The sequence below is a fragment of the Panicum virgatum genome, chromosome 9N (assembly GCF_016808335.1).
Source record: "Panicum virgatum strain AP13 chromosome 9N, P.virgatum_v5, whole genome shotgun sequence".
Taxonomy (NCBI): Eukaryota; Viridiplantae; Streptophyta; class Magnoliopsida; order Poales; family Poaceae; genus Panicum; species Panicum virgatum.
Window position 1 is genome coordinate 64,676,342 of NC_053153.1, and position 18,357 is coordinate 64,694,698.

The 18,357-nt window shown below is 42.4% G+C and overlaps 2 protein-coding genes and 1 pseudogene across 2 annotated transcripts; all 3 read right to left on the bottom strand.

Annotated features, from left to right (window-relative positions):
* Nucleotides 1–4,229: 4,229 nt before the first annotated feature.
* On the bottom strand, nucleotides 4,230–4,853 carry LOC120690187 (annotated as a pseudogene).
* A 3,987-nt stretch (nucleotides 4,854–8,840) lies between these two features.
* On the bottom strand, nucleotides 8,841–11,383 carry LOC120691090 (probable phospholipid hydroperoxide glutathione peroxidase 6, mitochondrial). The gene is made up of 6 exons (XM_039974054.1): nucleotides 10,883–11,383; nucleotides 9,954–10,030; nucleotides 9,703–9,764; nucleotides 9,467–9,585; nucleotides 9,196–9,363; nucleotides 8,841–9,091 (listed from the first exon to the last, which is right to left on the bottom strand). The coding sequence occupies exons 1-6, from the start codon at nucleotides 10,919–10,921 to the stop codon at nucleotides 9,059–9,061; spliced, it is 498 nt and encodes a 165-aa protein (XP_039829988.1). The 5' UTR covers nucleotides 10,922–11,383; the 3' UTR covers nucleotides 8,841–9,058.
* A 415-nt stretch (nucleotides 11,384–11,798) lies between these two features.
* Nucleotides 11,799–17,917, bottom strand: LOC120691089 (fumarate hydratase 1, mitochondrial-like). The gene is made up of 17 exons (XM_039974053.1): nucleotides 17,653–17,917; nucleotides 17,357–17,474; nucleotides 16,716–16,865; nucleotides 16,310–16,420; nucleotides 16,144–16,227; nucleotides 15,355–15,453; nucleotides 15,209–15,259; nucleotides 15,096–15,145; nucleotides 14,592–14,673; nucleotides 14,088–14,182; nucleotides 13,932–13,998; nucleotides 13,792–13,842; nucleotides 13,147–13,242; nucleotides 12,892–12,990; nucleotides 12,778–12,807; nucleotides 12,630–12,695; nucleotides 11,799–12,273 (listed from the first exon to the last, which is right to left on the bottom strand). Exons 1-17 carry the CDS (start codon nucleotides 17,811–17,813, stop codon nucleotides 12,187–12,189), a joined length of 1,497 nt encoding a protein of 498 aa, XP_039829987.1. The 5' UTR covers nucleotides 17,814–17,917; the 3' UTR covers nucleotides 11,799–12,186.
* Between the last annotated feature and the right edge of the window lie 440 nt (nucleotides 17,918–18,357).

The following is an 18,357-nucleotide window of genomic DNA, read 5'->3' on the forward strand; positions in this document are numbered from 1 at the left end:
ATTTCCTAGATGATGCTACTGATGAGGATGCAATGGTCTTTACCATCACAGCTTGGCATATTTGGGAGGCAAGAAATGCTATACGTAATGGTGAAAAGCATATTCATCCCAATAGAGTTGCAGAAAGGGTCAAAGCTTATGCACAAATGGCATTGCTGCACTTATTTAAATCACCAACATCGCATAGGTGTGAATCTGAATACTCTGTTCCAAAGTGGATTCCACCGCCGGATGGATGGTTGATGATTAATGTTAATGCAGCAACATATAAAAAGCCATCTCGTATGGGTGTTGGCTTTGTGGTTCGTGATCATAGAGGCAATTTAATTGCTGCTTGCTGTCAGTTAATACAAAGATTTGATGATCCAGAGCTAGCTGAAGCAATAGCCATAAGAAGAGCTGTCTCCTTTTCCTCAGAGTACAACTTGCAGCAAGTTGTTGTGGCCTCTGACTGCTTAGGTGTTATCAAGAAGATAAAATCCAAGGTCTATGATAGATCTAATGTGGGAGTTATTGTCCAGGATGTTAAAAACTTGATCTGTGAAAATCCTTCTGTAACCTTGACCTATGTTAGTAGGAGGTGTAATAAGGCAGCTCATGTGTTAGCTAAGCAAGCTGATGTGTTTAAAGATGTAGTTTGGTTTAACGAGTCTCCTGAGATTATTCGGAATATAATATGTAATGAACGTTTGATTTAATATATTGCTGCCTTGTTATTCTAAAAAAAACAGCAGTAGTAGTAGTGCTCATATGGTCCTACATCATTCAAATGATTTTTATCCATCCTTTTTTGTTTTATTAGTGCTCAAATTAATCAACATCAGAAGTCACTACCTGCCTGCATCTCTGAAGATGCAGCCTGCCTTTTTAGGTTATAGAACAACACTACTTGCAGTATACAAATCGATATACATAACATGTTCACGTCCAAAGTCTCCTTATTTTTTTTTTTTTTGCCTCAGCAGACAGAAGTGCAAGTTGGCCGGTTGACATCGTTTTTATGTGCCGCCGCTTCAAGTACGAAACTGAATTAAATTTGCTTTGCTGCCAATCAGATGCGAGAGTTGACTTACCCAAAGCAGGAATTATCTTAATTTTTTTAATTCCTTTCAGCAAACAAGAAATCATGTGGCTTTGATATGACCTGGAACAATCATGTGACTGTTCATACATTGTTGGCTTGTTGCATGTATAGTACACAAGCATCAAAATGTAGGGAGCCTGCATGTATAGTTTGTTTAAAAAAACAAAGATAAGCTTGACGGAATTTTCTATCAATACTGGATACCGTCCTATGTTTCCCAATTGTCACTCGTAGACGAAGCTGAGTCAGCTCTATTGATCACTATAGTTTCTTCCCAGGATCAAATAATTGACCAGGCAAATTCACACCCATTGGATTCCTGCAAGAAAAAAAAAGAACAAAATGCTATCCTGATTGTTTGTTAATGACCACGGCATTTGGTGTTTCATTCGTCAATTCAAATGCTTAATCTACCAGTTCTTGTTTTTTTACTGTTTCCAGAATCAATCAACTTACAACAGCCTAGACTCAACGCCAATTGGGATTTAATTAGGCCTAAGTACCCAACACTGCTACAGCCGATCGTCACTTAGAAAATTTCTGCTCTTTGATTTGCTGCACTACGCCACTACCTATATATGTCAACACGGCACCGAGCCACTAGAACAGGCTAATAATTTTTAACATTAAAATATATCCTTTTAAGAGAATGAATAAATGCCTACCAGTAGCTAAATAGACTAATTCACCAGTGCAAGATTTACTTTCTCTATTCTCTATTCAATGAAAAATGCAATTTTGGCATTTGAAAAAAGAAATCCACAAAAAGAGTATGGTCCTAGAAATTGGACCGACCCACTTTATTATCATCCCTCCCTAGTTACCCTCAACTACCATCTAATTAAGTGGTCAAGTTTAATTTCCTTATGTAAAATTTAACTTCTGACCATATTTTTAGAAAGCCCGGTTAGTTACATGCTGCTAATAAATACTTCCTCCGTCCTGAAAGATACTAGTAAGATATTTTGGTTTGTTCTAAGTCAAAATGTTCTAAGTTTGACCAAATTTATAGAAAAGAGGAGTAATATTTTGAACGTAAAATGAGAATAATTAATTAGATATATTATGAAATATATTTTAATATGTATTTATTGATGTGTCAGATGTTAATATTCTTTTCTATAAATTTAGTAAAAATTTAAACTACTTTGACTTTGAACAAACCAAAATATTTTATATTTTAGGATGGAGGGACTAAGAGTATGAGGCCACTTGTGGAGCTACTTTAAGATCACGGGCCATATCCCCCTTCTGTGAAATTTCTAAAGATTAAGCTAGCTACCACTACATGTCTATGTCCATGTTGCTGCAATTTGCATGCCTTCGTGCATGTCTACAACATCTTGCGCTGATACCGTTCAAAATGTTCAATGCTATAGAAGATAATCTAGTTTCACATCCTACCACATGGATTAGAAAAGTAATATTTGGCTGAGGAGAGAAAGATGGTGAAACATCATTTTTGCCCCAAGCCCTACTGATAAATTCTTCTTCATCCCTCTTCTTTTCTCTCTTCGTAATCCTCCCCTTTCCACCCGAGCATGGTAATCAATTGAAATTGTTAGTCAAAGTCATGTCTTACATTTCTAGTGGGGACAATGTTAGGTTTAGTTGTGAGCAAAATATAAAAGGTGAGGTACCCCTCATCCATCATCTTTTCAGTTGAGTTAGATTCAATACCTTGGTTGTTATGGTTCTGGTGGACATGACAAAAAATTATAAGAATAGAAATGGATATTATTATTAATGATCAGTGGAGCATTTCTGTTTTTTTGGAAAAAAATAGGATTTACATAATTTTTTCCTAAGGCCCTGTTTAGTTCCCAAAAATTTTCCTACAGTACCCGTCACATCGAATTTTCGGACACATGCATGGAGCATTAAATGCAGTTGAAAAAATAACTAATTATATAGTTTAACTGTTTCATTGGAGATTAATCTTTTAAGTCTAATTAGTTCATGATTAAATATTAATTTTCAAATATCAATGAAATATGCTACAGTACCGAAACTCAAACTTTTTCGCGAACTAAACACAACATAATATGTCTTATGAGATGCATATAAAAAAAAATCTCGAGTCAGTGATAGTAAGATGCAAGCAAGAGGAGCTGTCCTCACTTTTGCACAATTAGTTATTAGTTTACGACCAAGGGCATTTGGTTCTCCATCCAGATCCATTTGTATCTTGCTCTTAAACGAATCATTTTACATTATTTCATTAATCTATACAGCACATGTGGAGGTGAAGCCCGCCTTAGATATTTATAAGCTACATGTTGCAAATAAAAAAATTTGGACCGTATGCATCATCCCTCGATTCCTATTCACGTAGACTTTGTAACGAGTTGAAACAAATATTTACATGTGTGAAGTTGCATTAACATTTTTCACCCCAAAAAATAAGTGAGAGCTGCTATTTTGTCTGTACTTGAAGTAAGATATTGAATTCCGCTGGCACGCTACTCCCTCCGTTTTTATTTACATGTCATATTGTATTTGTTCTAACTCAAATTTGACTGACTTTAACAAAATCTATAGAAACATATATCGACAACTATACTATCTAATATATGCACTATCAACATATACTCCCTTGAAATAGGGAGGTCAATTGATCTGATTAATTTCCGAAAGAAGCCATGTGGCTTCGCTATGACTTTCTTCATCTCTTGTTGCTATTTACAACTGGCCAAACTTGGTGCTACTCATATCACTCAAGCACTTATGTTAAAAATCAGCATATATAGTTGATTATTCTTCCAATGGAATGGAAGAATGACCAAACCAGGACATGGTAATGTATGCTGAATCCTCTCCTGTGTTTTCCCATTGTCATTTGTATAAGCAGAGTCAGCTCTGCGTATTACTGACCACAGTTTCTTGCTGTGCTTGATTGGATTGTGTGAGAATTCTGCTTATTAAGTGTACATCTGGTTCAACGAACATGGGAATTATGTTTGCTGATTAGTTCAGAGTTGTATTAGGGTGGCACATCTCAATGTGCAAAGAATAGCCCTGTCTCCGCTGCCTAGAACGCCCAGTGCAAAATTTTATCAGAGTTGCATACTTGCATTCCAGTAGAGAGTAACAAATAGTAACACACCATTTACAAAACCATGCACAGTAACCCAGCGGACAGCTTCAACTTCGTTCTGTGCTGACACCCGCCCAGCTGCATTATATCTTGGGGCATGATTTGCCGGAGCCGCCGTCCGCCACGACGGCGCGGCAGAGCGGACAGGTGACGTGCGACCGGAACCACCTGTCCACGCACTCGGCGTGGAACCGGTGCCCGCACCGCGGCAGGATCCGGCCGGTGTCGCCGTCCCTGAGCTCGCCGATGCACACCGCGCACTCCACCTTCCCCTCGCCGCTCTCCTCCGGTTCCGAGGACGAGCCGTGCACGTACACCGGCAGCGCCAGGAGGTCGTCCTCCTGCAGGCCGCGTCCCGCCCGCGGCGACGCGCCCAGCATGCTCGCAGCCGAGGAGGACGCCCCGACCGCGGCACCGCCGCCTGCCCCCCGCGCCTGCCGAGCAACGGCGTCATCGTCCTGGCCTCTTCCCGAGAAGAAGATGCGCCAGACGATGGCGGCGAAGAAGAGCACCGCGACGATGACGTTCCCGGCGACGGCGGCCTTCGCGGCCGACCCGTGCAGGTTCCACTACATATGCGGCGCCGGAGGGGTGCCGTCCGTTGCCGGCGGTGGCGCGGTGTCGTCGGACGTGAGGAATCTCCTTGCCATTGCGCCCCCTATGGCTTGTGGACTCTCGCGGCCGGCCAGAGAGAGATCAGGAGATGCCCTGTTGGCTGTTGCTCGCCGGTCGCCGCGAGGTTTGGCAGCAGGCAGCAACGCTGTCGTGCTTTATATCTATTCGCTACGGACGGGAGCTAGGAAGAGCAAGCCATGGACGTCGCCATCGGCGCCAGCAGAGGATCTCCTCAAACTAATCTTCCGATGAGCGCGTGCATGCGCTGCAAATACAAAATAGCGGCGGTATCAGGCCAGCGTGCACAGCAGACGACGGTGAATGTCCAATCAGTTAGCAGCGTACGTACACATATGTAGCAGTCAGCTGATGGTCTGTATGCGACTGAAGAAACTACTTGTATATTTTTTTCCTTCAAGAGAACGAAGGAGAGCAGCATATTTTTGTATTAGACAGAAAAATTAAGAGCATCTCTAAGAGTACCCAAAATACATCCCAAATTTTTTTGTTTTGGAAGTAAATGAAAAATATGGCTCCAACAGTGGCCTATCCCAATGCCCAATCACTCCGCAGTTCCAAAACCGAAGCCATCCAAAGCTATATTTGCGACTCGAGGACAAGCTCCCAATCCCGCCACACGCCAGTCATATTTCGCCCCTCTTGGCTCCGTGTAGCATCGTTGGGCGCAGCACCCGGCGGGCGATGCCGACACAAGGTCCGTGGGGAGACGCCGGCGCAAGATCCGCGAGCCCTGCCCCCATCTCAACTGTTCTGCTGCGGCATCGTCGAGTTTCTGCAGCCCCGTGCAGTTGACCCGGCCCATGACGACCTCACGCTCAGCAGTCCGCCAGGTACAAATTCGAATTCTTGTTCCTCTCTTTGTGCTCACGCTCACGTTTTGAACTACCAGACAGTGTCTCCGGTCCGGCCAACGACACTTCTGTAACACTTCACGGCAAGTCTATGAAACCTTACGACCCAAGCTTCGTCTACAAAGGTCCTTAGGGCCATAAAAGACAAACCATATCCAAGTCAGGGAATGTCCAACCCTATCAATGTTGATAGTAGCAACAATGGTACCAATGAGAATGGACCTCAAGAGGCCGATATATGGAAGCGACCAATGGGTAAGAAGAAGGTCAAAGAAGCATTGCGACGGGGTGGGGGTGATGCTTATGTGGCAGCTTTAGATCATTTGTGGGCAAAAAAGAAAGAGTTTGATGCAGAGAAAGAACAGAAGAAAGAGGATCCCCTTCCTAGAAGCCAGCCAGAGGATGCCGCAGAAAAAGAAGAATAGGAAGACTGTTGCGGATCTCGCCCAGGAAGTAGCTGCCCTCGCAGAGATGTGTAGGGACATACATCGCACCAACAACACCCTTACTAGGTCTGTCCTCCATCTTCTCAAGAAGGAGGATGTTAGAAAAAAGCGAAGTGACAATGAGGATGTTGGTCGCGATCCTAAGAAGGGTAAGGGTCCTCTTGAAGTTTTAGTTAGAGAGAGCACAAGTATTAGTGTCAAGTCTGTTAAAGTCTAGTTTGAATAGTTTGGTTTGCTCTAAAGTTTAGATTTGTTTAAGTGTCAAAGTGTAATAAAGTTCTCTCCATATATTGAATAAAGTGATCCATCATTAATTTCTCTGGATATTTGTTTTTGTCTCCACCATGCTTTGCATACAAGGTAACATGAAGTAAGTGTGGGGGAGAAGAACGACGACCAAAACAGAATCTCCGACGACAAAATCTATGGAAAACAGAAAGTAACGTAACCAGAGTCTCGCACGACGAAGCGGAGCGCCACAGGGGCAAGCCGCGCGGCCCTATAAACAGGTCGGGCGGCCCACTGCTGGCCCCACCTCGGATGATTTCCGTCCACGGCTCGGTTTGCTTCCTAAACTTTCTATTTTTACACGAGTTGCTTTCCGTTTCGAATTAAATTGAAGATGCTCTGTTATAATATGCTTTCCAACATGAAAAGATGTTTTGCTTAGTGTTAACCTAAATATGAGTGTTGCGTGATTATATTACTAGAAATCTTGTTGCTGTTGGGAGCTTAAAAGTACATCATGTTCGCTTAAGATGGATATAGTAAGAATAATGAGACCCTGATTCTTTATATCTTGTCGCTGGAGAGAATTTATTTCAAAGATTAAAACTGATAGCTAAACTTCTCCTTTGTGATGAAAGTTATGTCCCATTAGAGCCATAGGAATATTTGCGAACCCAGTTTATAAGCTGCTTCCTTTGTGTTATATATATATATATATATATATATATATATATATATATATATATATATATATATATATATATATATATATATATATATATGTCCCATTAGAGCCATAGCAGAACTAGCACGACTGTGTATGCCACATTTATTTGTCCTACAACATAGTATACATATACATAAGCTGAAAGTACAGGGTTATATATATATGCTCCTGAAGCAAGCAAGCCTGTGAGCATTATTCACATCACATCCAGAACGCCACTGGATCGTCTGCCGGGTTCCCACCTTTGTGAGATTGGTACCACAGGGACGCATAGCCCCGACGGCGGGTAGTCCGCAGATCTCCCAGCTTGTCGTACTTGAGGGCAAACGAGGTCATCTTCACGTCGCGAAAGTAACGGCCATCATGGTCGTCGTGCACCCGCCGGCGGGACTCGACCAAGCAGAAGTTGCTGTCGCCCTTGTACACGAGCTTAGCGCCAAAATGCAAGTCGTCCGGACGAAAAAGCACGTCGACGCCGAGCCTCCATGTGGGCACGGTGTCGCGCGGCTCAGCATCGGGCGGGACGTCGCAGCAGCAGACGCGGCCGGCAGCTCCATCCTGTTTGTACCAGCAGATCCCAACCCAGGCGTCCAGCTCCCTGTCATAGTGGGCTTGCCCTCTGAACGGCAGGGTCCACTCGCCGAGGTAGGTCCAATCCAAGCGCTCCATGTCAAAGGCGTAGGTGCTGCACCGGTCGCCGTGAATTCTCGCCGGACTAACGTCGGGGTTGTAGCCCCACACTGACATGAAGACTGTGCGCCCGTCCGGGTGCACGGCGTAGCCGCCGACGGAGGTGGAGTCGAACGGCTGATCATGTTCGATGGTGGTCCATGACCATGCGCCGGAGAGCGCCGCCGGCTCCGGCCCCAGCACGTCGACGAAAGGGTAGGAGAAGCACAGGAACCTGTCCCCGACGGAGGCGTACACGGGTCTCTGGCCATGGTTACCCCGGGAGTAGGTGTTGGGGCACACGGTCATCGACAAGGTCGCCGTGTCCAATACGGGGATGCCGGGGCTGGATTTCGCCGGATTCATTGCGAAAATCTTGGTCTCATGGCCCGCCACGAACCACGCGCACTGGTACGCCTTGATGCGGACCAGCGGGGAGTCCGCTTGTTGGCGAGGGCTGTTCTTGTCGTCGGCGTCGGCGTCGGCGTCGGAGACGACGAAATCCTCCTCGCTCACTCTGTAGATGCTGTAGCCTTTATCCCAGTCGTCCAGCACCAGATAGAGATTATGCTTCTGCTGCACCGCCGCCGCCGGCTTGGCCGTGCCACACAAGCAGCGACCCGACGATTGCGTCCTCATCTCCATCTGCGACTTGCCCGACCCTTCTACCTTGTCTAACGTGAGATCCTGCGCCCCAAGATTTAATTTACACAACCTGGAACGCAATATGTATGGACTTACAACTTGCATATATATATGCCAGGAATCGCGACTCCTAGCCGGAATCGGACTGCACCCCGCGAACGAATCGGGACCCAGTAGTTAAGTCGGATCCCAGACGGAAAAGAAAATCAGATCCGAAAGGGAAAACTCTTGATTTCTTTTGGCAGGCTAATGGGCCGTAAAGATTGTTAAGCGTGCCGTCGGTCTGGTCGGTTTTTTTTTTAATCAGCTACTCCTGGGGTTTTCAGGTTTCGGCATGTCCGGGCCTGCCCAATGCACCGGCTGGTCGGGTTGGGTTTGTGCAAGATATTCTCCATCTTTTTTAACAGAAAACCTCAACAACCAACACAGATAAAATCATAAAAGTGGCACCTTTGCATGGCAAAATTATGACCAACACAGGACACGTTGGGTGCTATTTACTACTAGTAGTTAGGGTAGTACAAGATTGGAGAACCATATGGAAGAAAAAGAGCAAATGCAACTCCAAAGTTCGAAACACGGCCTTATTACGACATTTCAGGGGTTCTGAAGCCTGAAGTGCCCGACGCTATGCAGCAGTGCACCTTAGCTCCAGCCTCCAGCAATATGCATGGCTCAAAAACTCCCAAGCAGCTTCTTTATGTCCTTCTGCAGAGACTCGCAACGCAAAAGATAGTGTTATGAGATCAGATGATAGAGGAAAGCTCAACGAGCAGAGCACAATCCCAGCAGTGCTGAGGTTCAGAACTTACCTGGATGCTCAGTGGGTAAGTCGTTGGGGCGTAGCGCTCCGCAACACGCCCCTGTTTGTCAACCAAGAACTTGGCAAAGTTCCATTTGATGTTGTCGCCAAAAGGGCCGGTTTTGCTGGACTTGAGGAACTTGTAAATCGGCGCAGCATCCTCACCGTTTACATCAACCTTACATGAAAAATGGAGGTAAAATTTTATCATTGATTCTTGGCTGTTTTCAGCTTAGAAACGTACAAAAGGAGGTAGAAGTATTATGTGTGCGCAATTGTACCTTGTCAAAAATTGGATACTTGGCCTCGAAGCGAGTGCAAACAAACTGGACGATCTCCTCGTTTGTGCCTGGCTCTTGCCCACCGAACTGATTGCATGGGAAAGCAAGGATCTCAAAACCTGAAGTCACACATCAAATTTTAGGACGTTATCAGTAAACATGGTTCAACTAATCTGCATGATCAACTGAGAGCATAAATAAAAGAAAGGTACTCAATGAATTCGAATATAACCCACCCTGGTCCTTATACATCTCGTATAGCTGGCCAAGCTCCGTGTAGTTGGAATTGGTCAAGCCACTGCAATGGTTACAGACAAGCAGCTCTGTTAGTTCAACATTAGCAAAGTTTCCTTTTGAAAAACATTACCTCGGCGAAGATTCATGAGGATATGAAGCACAACAGTACAAACCAACAGAAAAAAAGGAGAAACTGTTCCATGACGCTTAAAATGAAACAGAGAGGAGCGATAAAGATTGCTATGCATACCACCGAGATGCGACATTGACGATGAGGAGAACCTTCCCCTTGTAGGTGCTCAGGGGCACGTCTTTGCCGCTCGCATCCTACGCGCAATGCAAATGCATACATCTTTTGAGTCACGACGAATCACAAACGGAAACATATCAGGTGCAAACCAACTTTTTCGTGCAACCCGTGCAAACTAAAATCTAAAGGGAAAAGTCCGGTTTACACCCTCCAACTATCGCAAAAGTCCAATTTTCAACCTTCAACTACGAAACCGGACAACATAGGACATACAACTGTCAAAACCGGGCAAATTTGGTCTGAGGTGGTTTTTGAAGGTGGTTTTCCATTTTGTGAGAATTAAAAATATTCAATTTTACACTAAAAAATTTATAAGTAATTTATTATAAATAATTTATTTTAAGTTAAAAAATTATGAAATGAATATCAAAAGTTTTCTAAAAATATAACTTATTTATTGTCACATGACTTGTAAGCTATTCAGATATAATTTTATTATATTCATAATATTTGGTTGCTTGCAGTTATGTCTATTATTTTTAATAACTAAGATTCAAATGGAGCAATAATAGATATGTTACATTTTTAGAAAAATTTTGGTACTTGTTTCATATTTTTCTGATTTAAAGTGAATTAGTTTTGATTTTTTAGATCTAATTAGATTTATTTTTTTTTAGAAAATACAAAACCGCCTTTAAAACCACCCCAAGGAGCAAATTTGTCCGGTTTTGACAGTTGGATGGCCTATGTTGTCCTATTTTGTAGTTGAAGGTTGAAAATCAGACTTTTGCGATTTCGAGAGTGAAAATTGAACTTTTCCCAAATCTAAACCACCGGATCAACATCTAAAGGGCATGGGAGGATTGGGTAACTTTACAATTAACCACGCGTGTCTTGTGCATTAGTAAATAGTAAGGGAGCAGGCGGACCTTGACGACGAAGTCGTGGACGGAGCTGGCAGCAGCCATGCTGAAGCTGAACCGCAGAGCAACTGAGCAAGCAGCGCGAGCGAGCTTGCTAGCAGGCCGCTAGCTGAGACGCTGAGCAAGTGAGCAACGGTGCACGGTACGGCGCCGGGGATGCCGCCGGATTATATAGCGGACGGGCTGCGCCGCGCCGCGGCTGCTGGCTGCGCGCGCGCTTGACAGTTTCGTCGCCGTGACGCGGCCGGGTCGCTGTCGCGTTGGGCAGCCGGTGTTGCGCCACCTGAGGCACAGAGGCAGGCAGCGGCAGCTGGGCGAGATTCTTGGTCCGTACAAGGAGATGGAACCGGGAATGGTGGCGCGGGAGGGCATAAACCCCAGCATCTTCCCTCCTCATCAGCCTTGTGCCCTTGTAGTTAACGCCCGAAAACATCATTAGCACGGGTTTATTAATTTGGCTTCGTGTTTAGTATAGAATCCGACAGCAGGTAGAAGATCAAGAATACGTACGAATACTTGCTTCCAGGTTTCCATGGGCAACTGTCCAACAAACACTAGAATGTGAATACAGGCAAGAACATCAGCAAAATGATCCAGTTTTTTTACTGTTCTACAAGCGTAAGTGACGAGGTTTCTTACTTGAACTCTCTTAATTGACTGAACACCTTCAACAAATCTGACATCATCAGGAGTAATTGCTGTGTAGCATGACATGGTTTCCATAATATGTTGATAACTCCAATAGTTTTTAGTTTTGTAACATGTATATAGTTACACAGCCGGAACACGTAGGGAACATGTTTACATGATAACAGAAGAACTAGAGTTCAGAAATGTGAACATCCTTCGGCACATAATTCTTGTTTTTGTAAAGATGAGAAACGGCTGTATGGATAAAACTGACCCAAAACGAGGAGAAAACTAAAATGCATGTATTTTGCTTGTTTCACTTAAGATGAATGGTAATTATTTTCAGAGACAGGGTTGCCATTTCATTTATTGCACATAACACTTGCCATCTTGGGGAAAAAGTTGTGCAAAATGATGTCCAAGAGGGGGAAAAAGGCATCTCTTCCAGTTAACCAAAGTACACTGCTCCCTATTTGAACAGGAATGAATGTTATTTTCTCAGGCACCATGGGCCGTACAAAAACATGTCTCCAATGGGGTGAGGAGCTAATGATGATATGAAATATGATTTGCTTTATTTACGGATGGGCCAGCATCATGAATTCTGACATCACAGGCAACCAATGAAACTCAGATGTGGCAGCCTGAATGCTTCAAGAAACATAGCTAGCATGGGGTTATCAATCAGAAGGGCCAATCATTTTCTCTGGGACGACAAGCTCATGGAATTCATCTTCCGTTAATACTCCAAGATCTAGTGCAGCTTTCTGAAAAAGGGGGGAAAATATTAGTATATGAAAGTTTTAAAAGCATATTATATGCTGGAAAAAGTTTAAAAACGTGCAAAATCAACAAGTTATAATTTTCATGGTGATATGACAACATTAACAAGCAGCCTAAGAGGATAAGAGAGATTGGAGAATGAACCAATATCACAAGTAGTGTCCTGATCCAAATAACAAGTTTCAGACATTTAATGCCTAAAGAATTGAATGGTAGGGGTAAAAGACATGAACTTATAATGTGTGCAGTGTACAAATCACCCTAAAGCTTAGCCTAAAAGAACAAAGCTACACTGCAGAGCAAGGCCAATGCAAACAGAAATAAATAAAGCAAAGGTCACCTTTAATGTGGTTCCTTCTTTGTGAGCTTTCTTAGCTACAGCTGCAGCATTGTCATAGCCAATTTTCTGCATTCATTCCATAATTCAGTGTGATTCACAAGTTTTTACATAAAAAAAACAGACTAATGCAAAGTTGCATTTTACTTACAGGATTCAAAGATGTCACCAACATCAGAGACTGAACAAAAATACCAAGAAATTAGTAATACACCTTATGTTGAAAATATATGCAAGTGTCTCAGAAATCCTGATAGATCGTTACCTCATGCAAAAGCTGTGAAATTCTCTTATGGTTTGCTTGAATTCCCCGGACACAATTTTTCTCGAAGGACACAGAAGCATCTCCCAACAATCTCAATGACTGTTGAAAAAGGAACAGTGAATAGGTTAAATTATAACATGCTTGCAGTGAAAGCATGAGGCTAAAGTTAACAAATTACAGTAACAATATAAGGCTATTCAAATATTAGTTCCTATGGTAGTTAAGCATATTTAAGTATGGTAATAGATATCATACTCGAAGTAATCCAGCTGCAATCATTGGCTTGAAAACATTCAGTTCAAAATGCCCATTCGCACCACCAACTGTAACACCAACATGATTACCCATAACCTGCAATACCACAAATCCAAATTGCTGAAGTTTAGATGCAAGTCAAATGCATTACTAAAAAAAGAAAAATAATAAGACAACACAACATGGATGATGGATCGGTAGCAGTTCCATTCAGGTACCAAAAATCAATTCTTATTTACGGAAGGTAAAGGTTAAGAACTCCTCACAGAACCATATTCCATATGTCTAGTATACTATATTAGCAGCATTTATTTGTACTAACACAACTGTTTTTCATCGGTGGATATCCAGATACTCAGGTTTCTTATCTAATGTTGAGTTTTGAAGCAGGGTAAAAGGCATTTTGTAGACAAATAAACAACTTGATTTACTAGTGTTCCTAGAGAAAATGAGAACCACTTATCTCTAGCAAGGTTTCTGTCTAAGCAGCCTAAAAGAGTACAAAACATGAAGATAACACCATAGAACCATTTAGTATCTTAAATATATATGACTAGAGTAATTGTTTTTCAGATAAGCAATAGCTCTCCATCAAGAGGACAAAGCAAACAATAAAATCCTTTTTCATAAAATTAAATAGGGTACCTGAGCGCAAACCATGGTCAGAGCCTCACACTGTGTTGGATTAACTTTTCCCTGAAAAATAGTTGAACCTGGAGTTTTACCATGGTGTTTTAATTAAAAACATGTTACAACCATACATAATACATGAACAGTCTGCTTACAGGCATGATGCTGCTCCCAGGCTCATTTTCTGGCAGGATTAGTTCACCAAGACCACAGCGAGGGCCACTGTGGTCGTGTAGGAAATATTAAGCGCATGCCCCAGAATACTAGAAAAAATATTTGACATATAAGAAACAGAGGATTGGAAAAATGACCTTCCCAGCAAGCGTATGTCGTTTGCTATCTTCATAAGGGACGCAGAAATTGTGTTTACGGCACTACTGCTCTCAACAAAAGCATCATGTGCTGCCTACTTGAGCCAAAAACAAAAAAAAACAAAAACAAAAAAACAGATGAGAACACACAGTGATGAAATAATACAGACCAATCAATACAAATCTAATTAAAAAAAAAGTTCGCAAGATGATAAAACTGAAATCCTGGTTCTAAGTCCAGTATCCAAGCAAGAAAAGGAAGGATTTCTAATACAGAGAACAAAGCCCACCAACTAGCATCAAATAAAACATTAGAAAGTGATGTGCATATTTCAAATACTCAACTTGAAAACAGAATATGTATTATTCGGTTGGTTTTGGTTTGTAACTAGTTGTTTTTGTTTTCTCAGGCAACATCATTTACCAAATGCCCCTATTGATTACTATGCACCAATACTTTTCTCGCCCTACGTGCAAACAAGGCTTATACGTTCAACTACTAACCAAAGCTTCAAACTTGTTCTCAGCTGTCACAAAGGGTAGATTTGTTTCCTTGGCCACTGCAGCGGCAATTTTGACATCAAATCTGAAAAATGCAAATTTAAGTATTTAAGAAACAGCATGAATAATAAAGATTAGTGATGCAAGGAAAAGATTCTGTCTAAAGATATCTGAAATCAAGTCATATAGTAATGATTAACCATTTCAAATTCCAGACAGTACTCAAATCTTCATATATCAGTACTTTTAATCCAGAAACAACATATGTAAATGGAGGTAAACTAGAAAAAGAAACTTAATGGAACTAAATTACTAACAAATTAATCTGGATTATGCCATAACACACTGGATGATAGGGTTACATGGATTCATTTCCCCAAAACAATTTGGTGATAGACTAGTAAGAACAATAAATGAAATTGAGAATCCAAAAGAGAACAAATTAAATTTAGTTCATAATAGGTATTGACGTAACCAAACCATCTCAAAAATGAATTCTGAGATTACCCTTTCTTAGTGTTCAAGCCAGTTCCAACTGCAGTTCCACCTTGAGCAAGCTGCAAATCAAGGCAAATGATCGGTATGTATTCATTTGAGGAGAACTAAAATTAGTATCATACCTGGTACATCCGAGGTAATGTACAATTAATTCGGTCAATTCCATATTTGACCTACAAATAGAGTTCAAAACAGTTCATAAGTCTATCCAATAATCTCAAGTGCATGGTAATAATAAGAATAAAAGATATGGTGCAACAAACCCTACCTGTGTAGTGTAACCACTGAACTCCTGGCCAAGAGTTAACGGGGTGGCATCTTGGGTATGTGTACGTCCGATTTTGATTATGTCATTAAACTCGACAGACTGCACAGTGAAGTTAGCAAATTTGTGAGAACAGTGTATGTGCTATATAATATATGAAGAATATGCTGTGTCCTCTAACTACTGGTTCATTTTACCGGTTACGATATCTGCATTGTTTAATCTTATCAGTCAATTAAATGTTTATGCATTGTTTGTTCTATTTTCTAGAGAAATAAAGTAATATAAGTGCTGCTCTCGCAATGTAAAATGCTTATATGCAACAAACAGATGAAAAGAACACTAAAGTAAAAGGCACATGTACATTATAAAAAGAAAATTGGTCTCAAGTGATCACATGGGTATGGGATACCTCATTAGAATTAAAATCTTGATATCAACTTTAATTAATGAAAGTACTGTTACTAACTTGGTGCTTTGATGAGACTATAAAGGACTGCTACAGTGTGAACATGAGTTAGCGAACACTCTAATACTTGTGTGCAACTAATGCCAAAATTAAGGGTACAACAAAAAGATCCTTGACAAGTTTCCAAATTTATAATGTTTTTATCTTGAACCAAACCCGTAATGAACAGGCACAAATGCACAGTAGAATAGCTGATAAGATTCCTGGAAACTTTGTAGACGGTTCAGCAGTTGTGGTTTAAGAAGCAGACTACCACAGTCCACATATTGAAGCAAAGCCAATAGGTCAAGAAGTTCCTATGGAAGGAAGGAAGACAATAATACCTTTGAGTGAAGTGAATCATGCAACTGTTGCAAACTTGGGATAAATTTTGAATTGATCTCGACAGCAGCTGCTATATGCATAACCTGGATGTCAACAATATGAACAATAAACATCTGCAGCCAGCAGAGCGCATTGAAATAAATATAAATAACAGTTAAAGCTTACAGTGGGAAATGTATCATTGGAGGATTGTGACCTATTCACGTGGTCATTAGGGTGCACAAACTTCTCACCACGCTTGTGTCCAAGAATCTCAGCTGCCCTATTTGCAATTACCTAATTGGGGAAACATACCATAAGCAATTATGACATAGAAGCCAAAAAATAAACCAAGTGCACAACAATATATATATCTTAGAATTAGCTTAACAGACTAACTTGCATACAAAAAATGAGCAAAGAATATAACGTATGGGATAGTTTCTGTTACTGCAGTGTCTGGGAGTACAACTTAGCTTTACACACCTTAGCTGGGATTATTATTTGAAGCAACAGTTATATATATAACTCTAAAATTGACATGTTCAATACAATATGTGGCATAAAGTTATTGTATGGGTAGGGCATCAACCTCATTGGCATTCATGTTGCTTTGTGTGCCACTACCAGTTTGCCAGATAACAAGTGGGAAGTGATCATCCAGCTTTCCCTCTGCGACCTCCTCAGCTGCCTGCATTATCGCCTTGCCTATTGTTGGATCAAGTCCATACTCCATATTCACCTTCAAAAGTCAAAAGGAAAAGTTATCCATACATGCATGATATGTGAAAAGGTGGAAGTATATAGAAAAGTTCAAGCTGGCACTAAATGTGGTTTCTATCTGTTATCAACAGCGCAATCTGAATTTGGATAAAAACAGAGTACAAAGCATCTATCTATATGGCACACAACAAGTTGGTTCACAGAATTTGTAGCAAGCTGGAAACTGGAAGGAGAAAGTAGTCTTTTGTGTCATTTCCTAAGTAAAACGAAGTATAAGCTGTACTGTGATGAAACTATCATATTCCATTTGTAGCTACATATATTTGCTGGGTCAAACAAACAGGAAAATCCAAAACTGTCATCTCATCTCCAAAATGCTTTGGGCGCATCATGCGATAGTTATTACAATTCCTTCCATGAGATTACCGAAATCGCTTTTCAAGCTTGCAGTGCCCTACAAGTACAAGCAAAATAAACGCATCTACCCTTTACACGCAGAAATTTAAATACCTTAGCGGCGCACTTTTTGAGCACGCCAAAGGCGCGGATGATGGGCACGGGCATCCGCTCGCGCTCGCCGCCAATGTCGAAGTTCTGAAGCGACCTCTGCGTCTGTGCACCCCACAGCCTGCCCGGAACAGAACACAACAGCCCGAACCGTCAGATCAACCGCACTACCGCAGCATCCAGGCTGCCGCGACACGAGCAGATCAAAACGACGCGCGACGAACTAGATCAGCCGAACGGAGCCGCTCGGTATCTACGGGGGGGGAGGGGGAGGGGGAGGGGAGGAGGGAGCCACGCACTTGTCGTTGGGGACCTGGATGGGGCCGAAGGTGTCGCGCTCCTCGCGGAAGCCGGTGGAGATCGGGCGGGTCAGCGCCGGGCGGAGGAGCAGCGCGGCCGCGGCCGCGGCGGCCGACGGGGAGCCGGGCACGCCCGCGAGGCGGCGCAGAGCCGTCGCCATCTCGGGTGATTCTCCGCTGCGCGGGTCCGCTGCGCGGCGCGGGGACGGAGCGGCGGCTGGTGAATGGGGGAGAGGAAGGAGGGGCACGGGGAAAGAGTGAGGGAGAGTATCGGGGAGTGGGTTTAATGGGCTGATCTCGCGCGTGGGTTCTGTATCGGGTGGTGGAAGTTGGTTGCGGGGCTGCCTTGCTGGAAAAGTTGGATCTGATTGGCCTTGCTCGCGGAACGCTCTTTTGTTCAGGAATCAGGAATTCAGGATGCGAGATGGTCAGCAAAGCTATCGGCATACGTTGACAGTGACACAGCCCAATTCGGTCTCAGGGTCATAAGAATATATGAAATAAATAATATCAAACGATCAACATTAGATTCATTGTTTTCACAAAAAAAACATTAGATTCATTGTAAAATAATGTTTATAGTTTACTTCTTTGATATATGGTAGTAGATGCAAATATTTGTTCTAAATTTGGTCAAATTTGAAATGGTTTGATTTAGAACAAATTAGAAGTTATTTCAGTAGAGAAAATACTCCATCCGTTCTT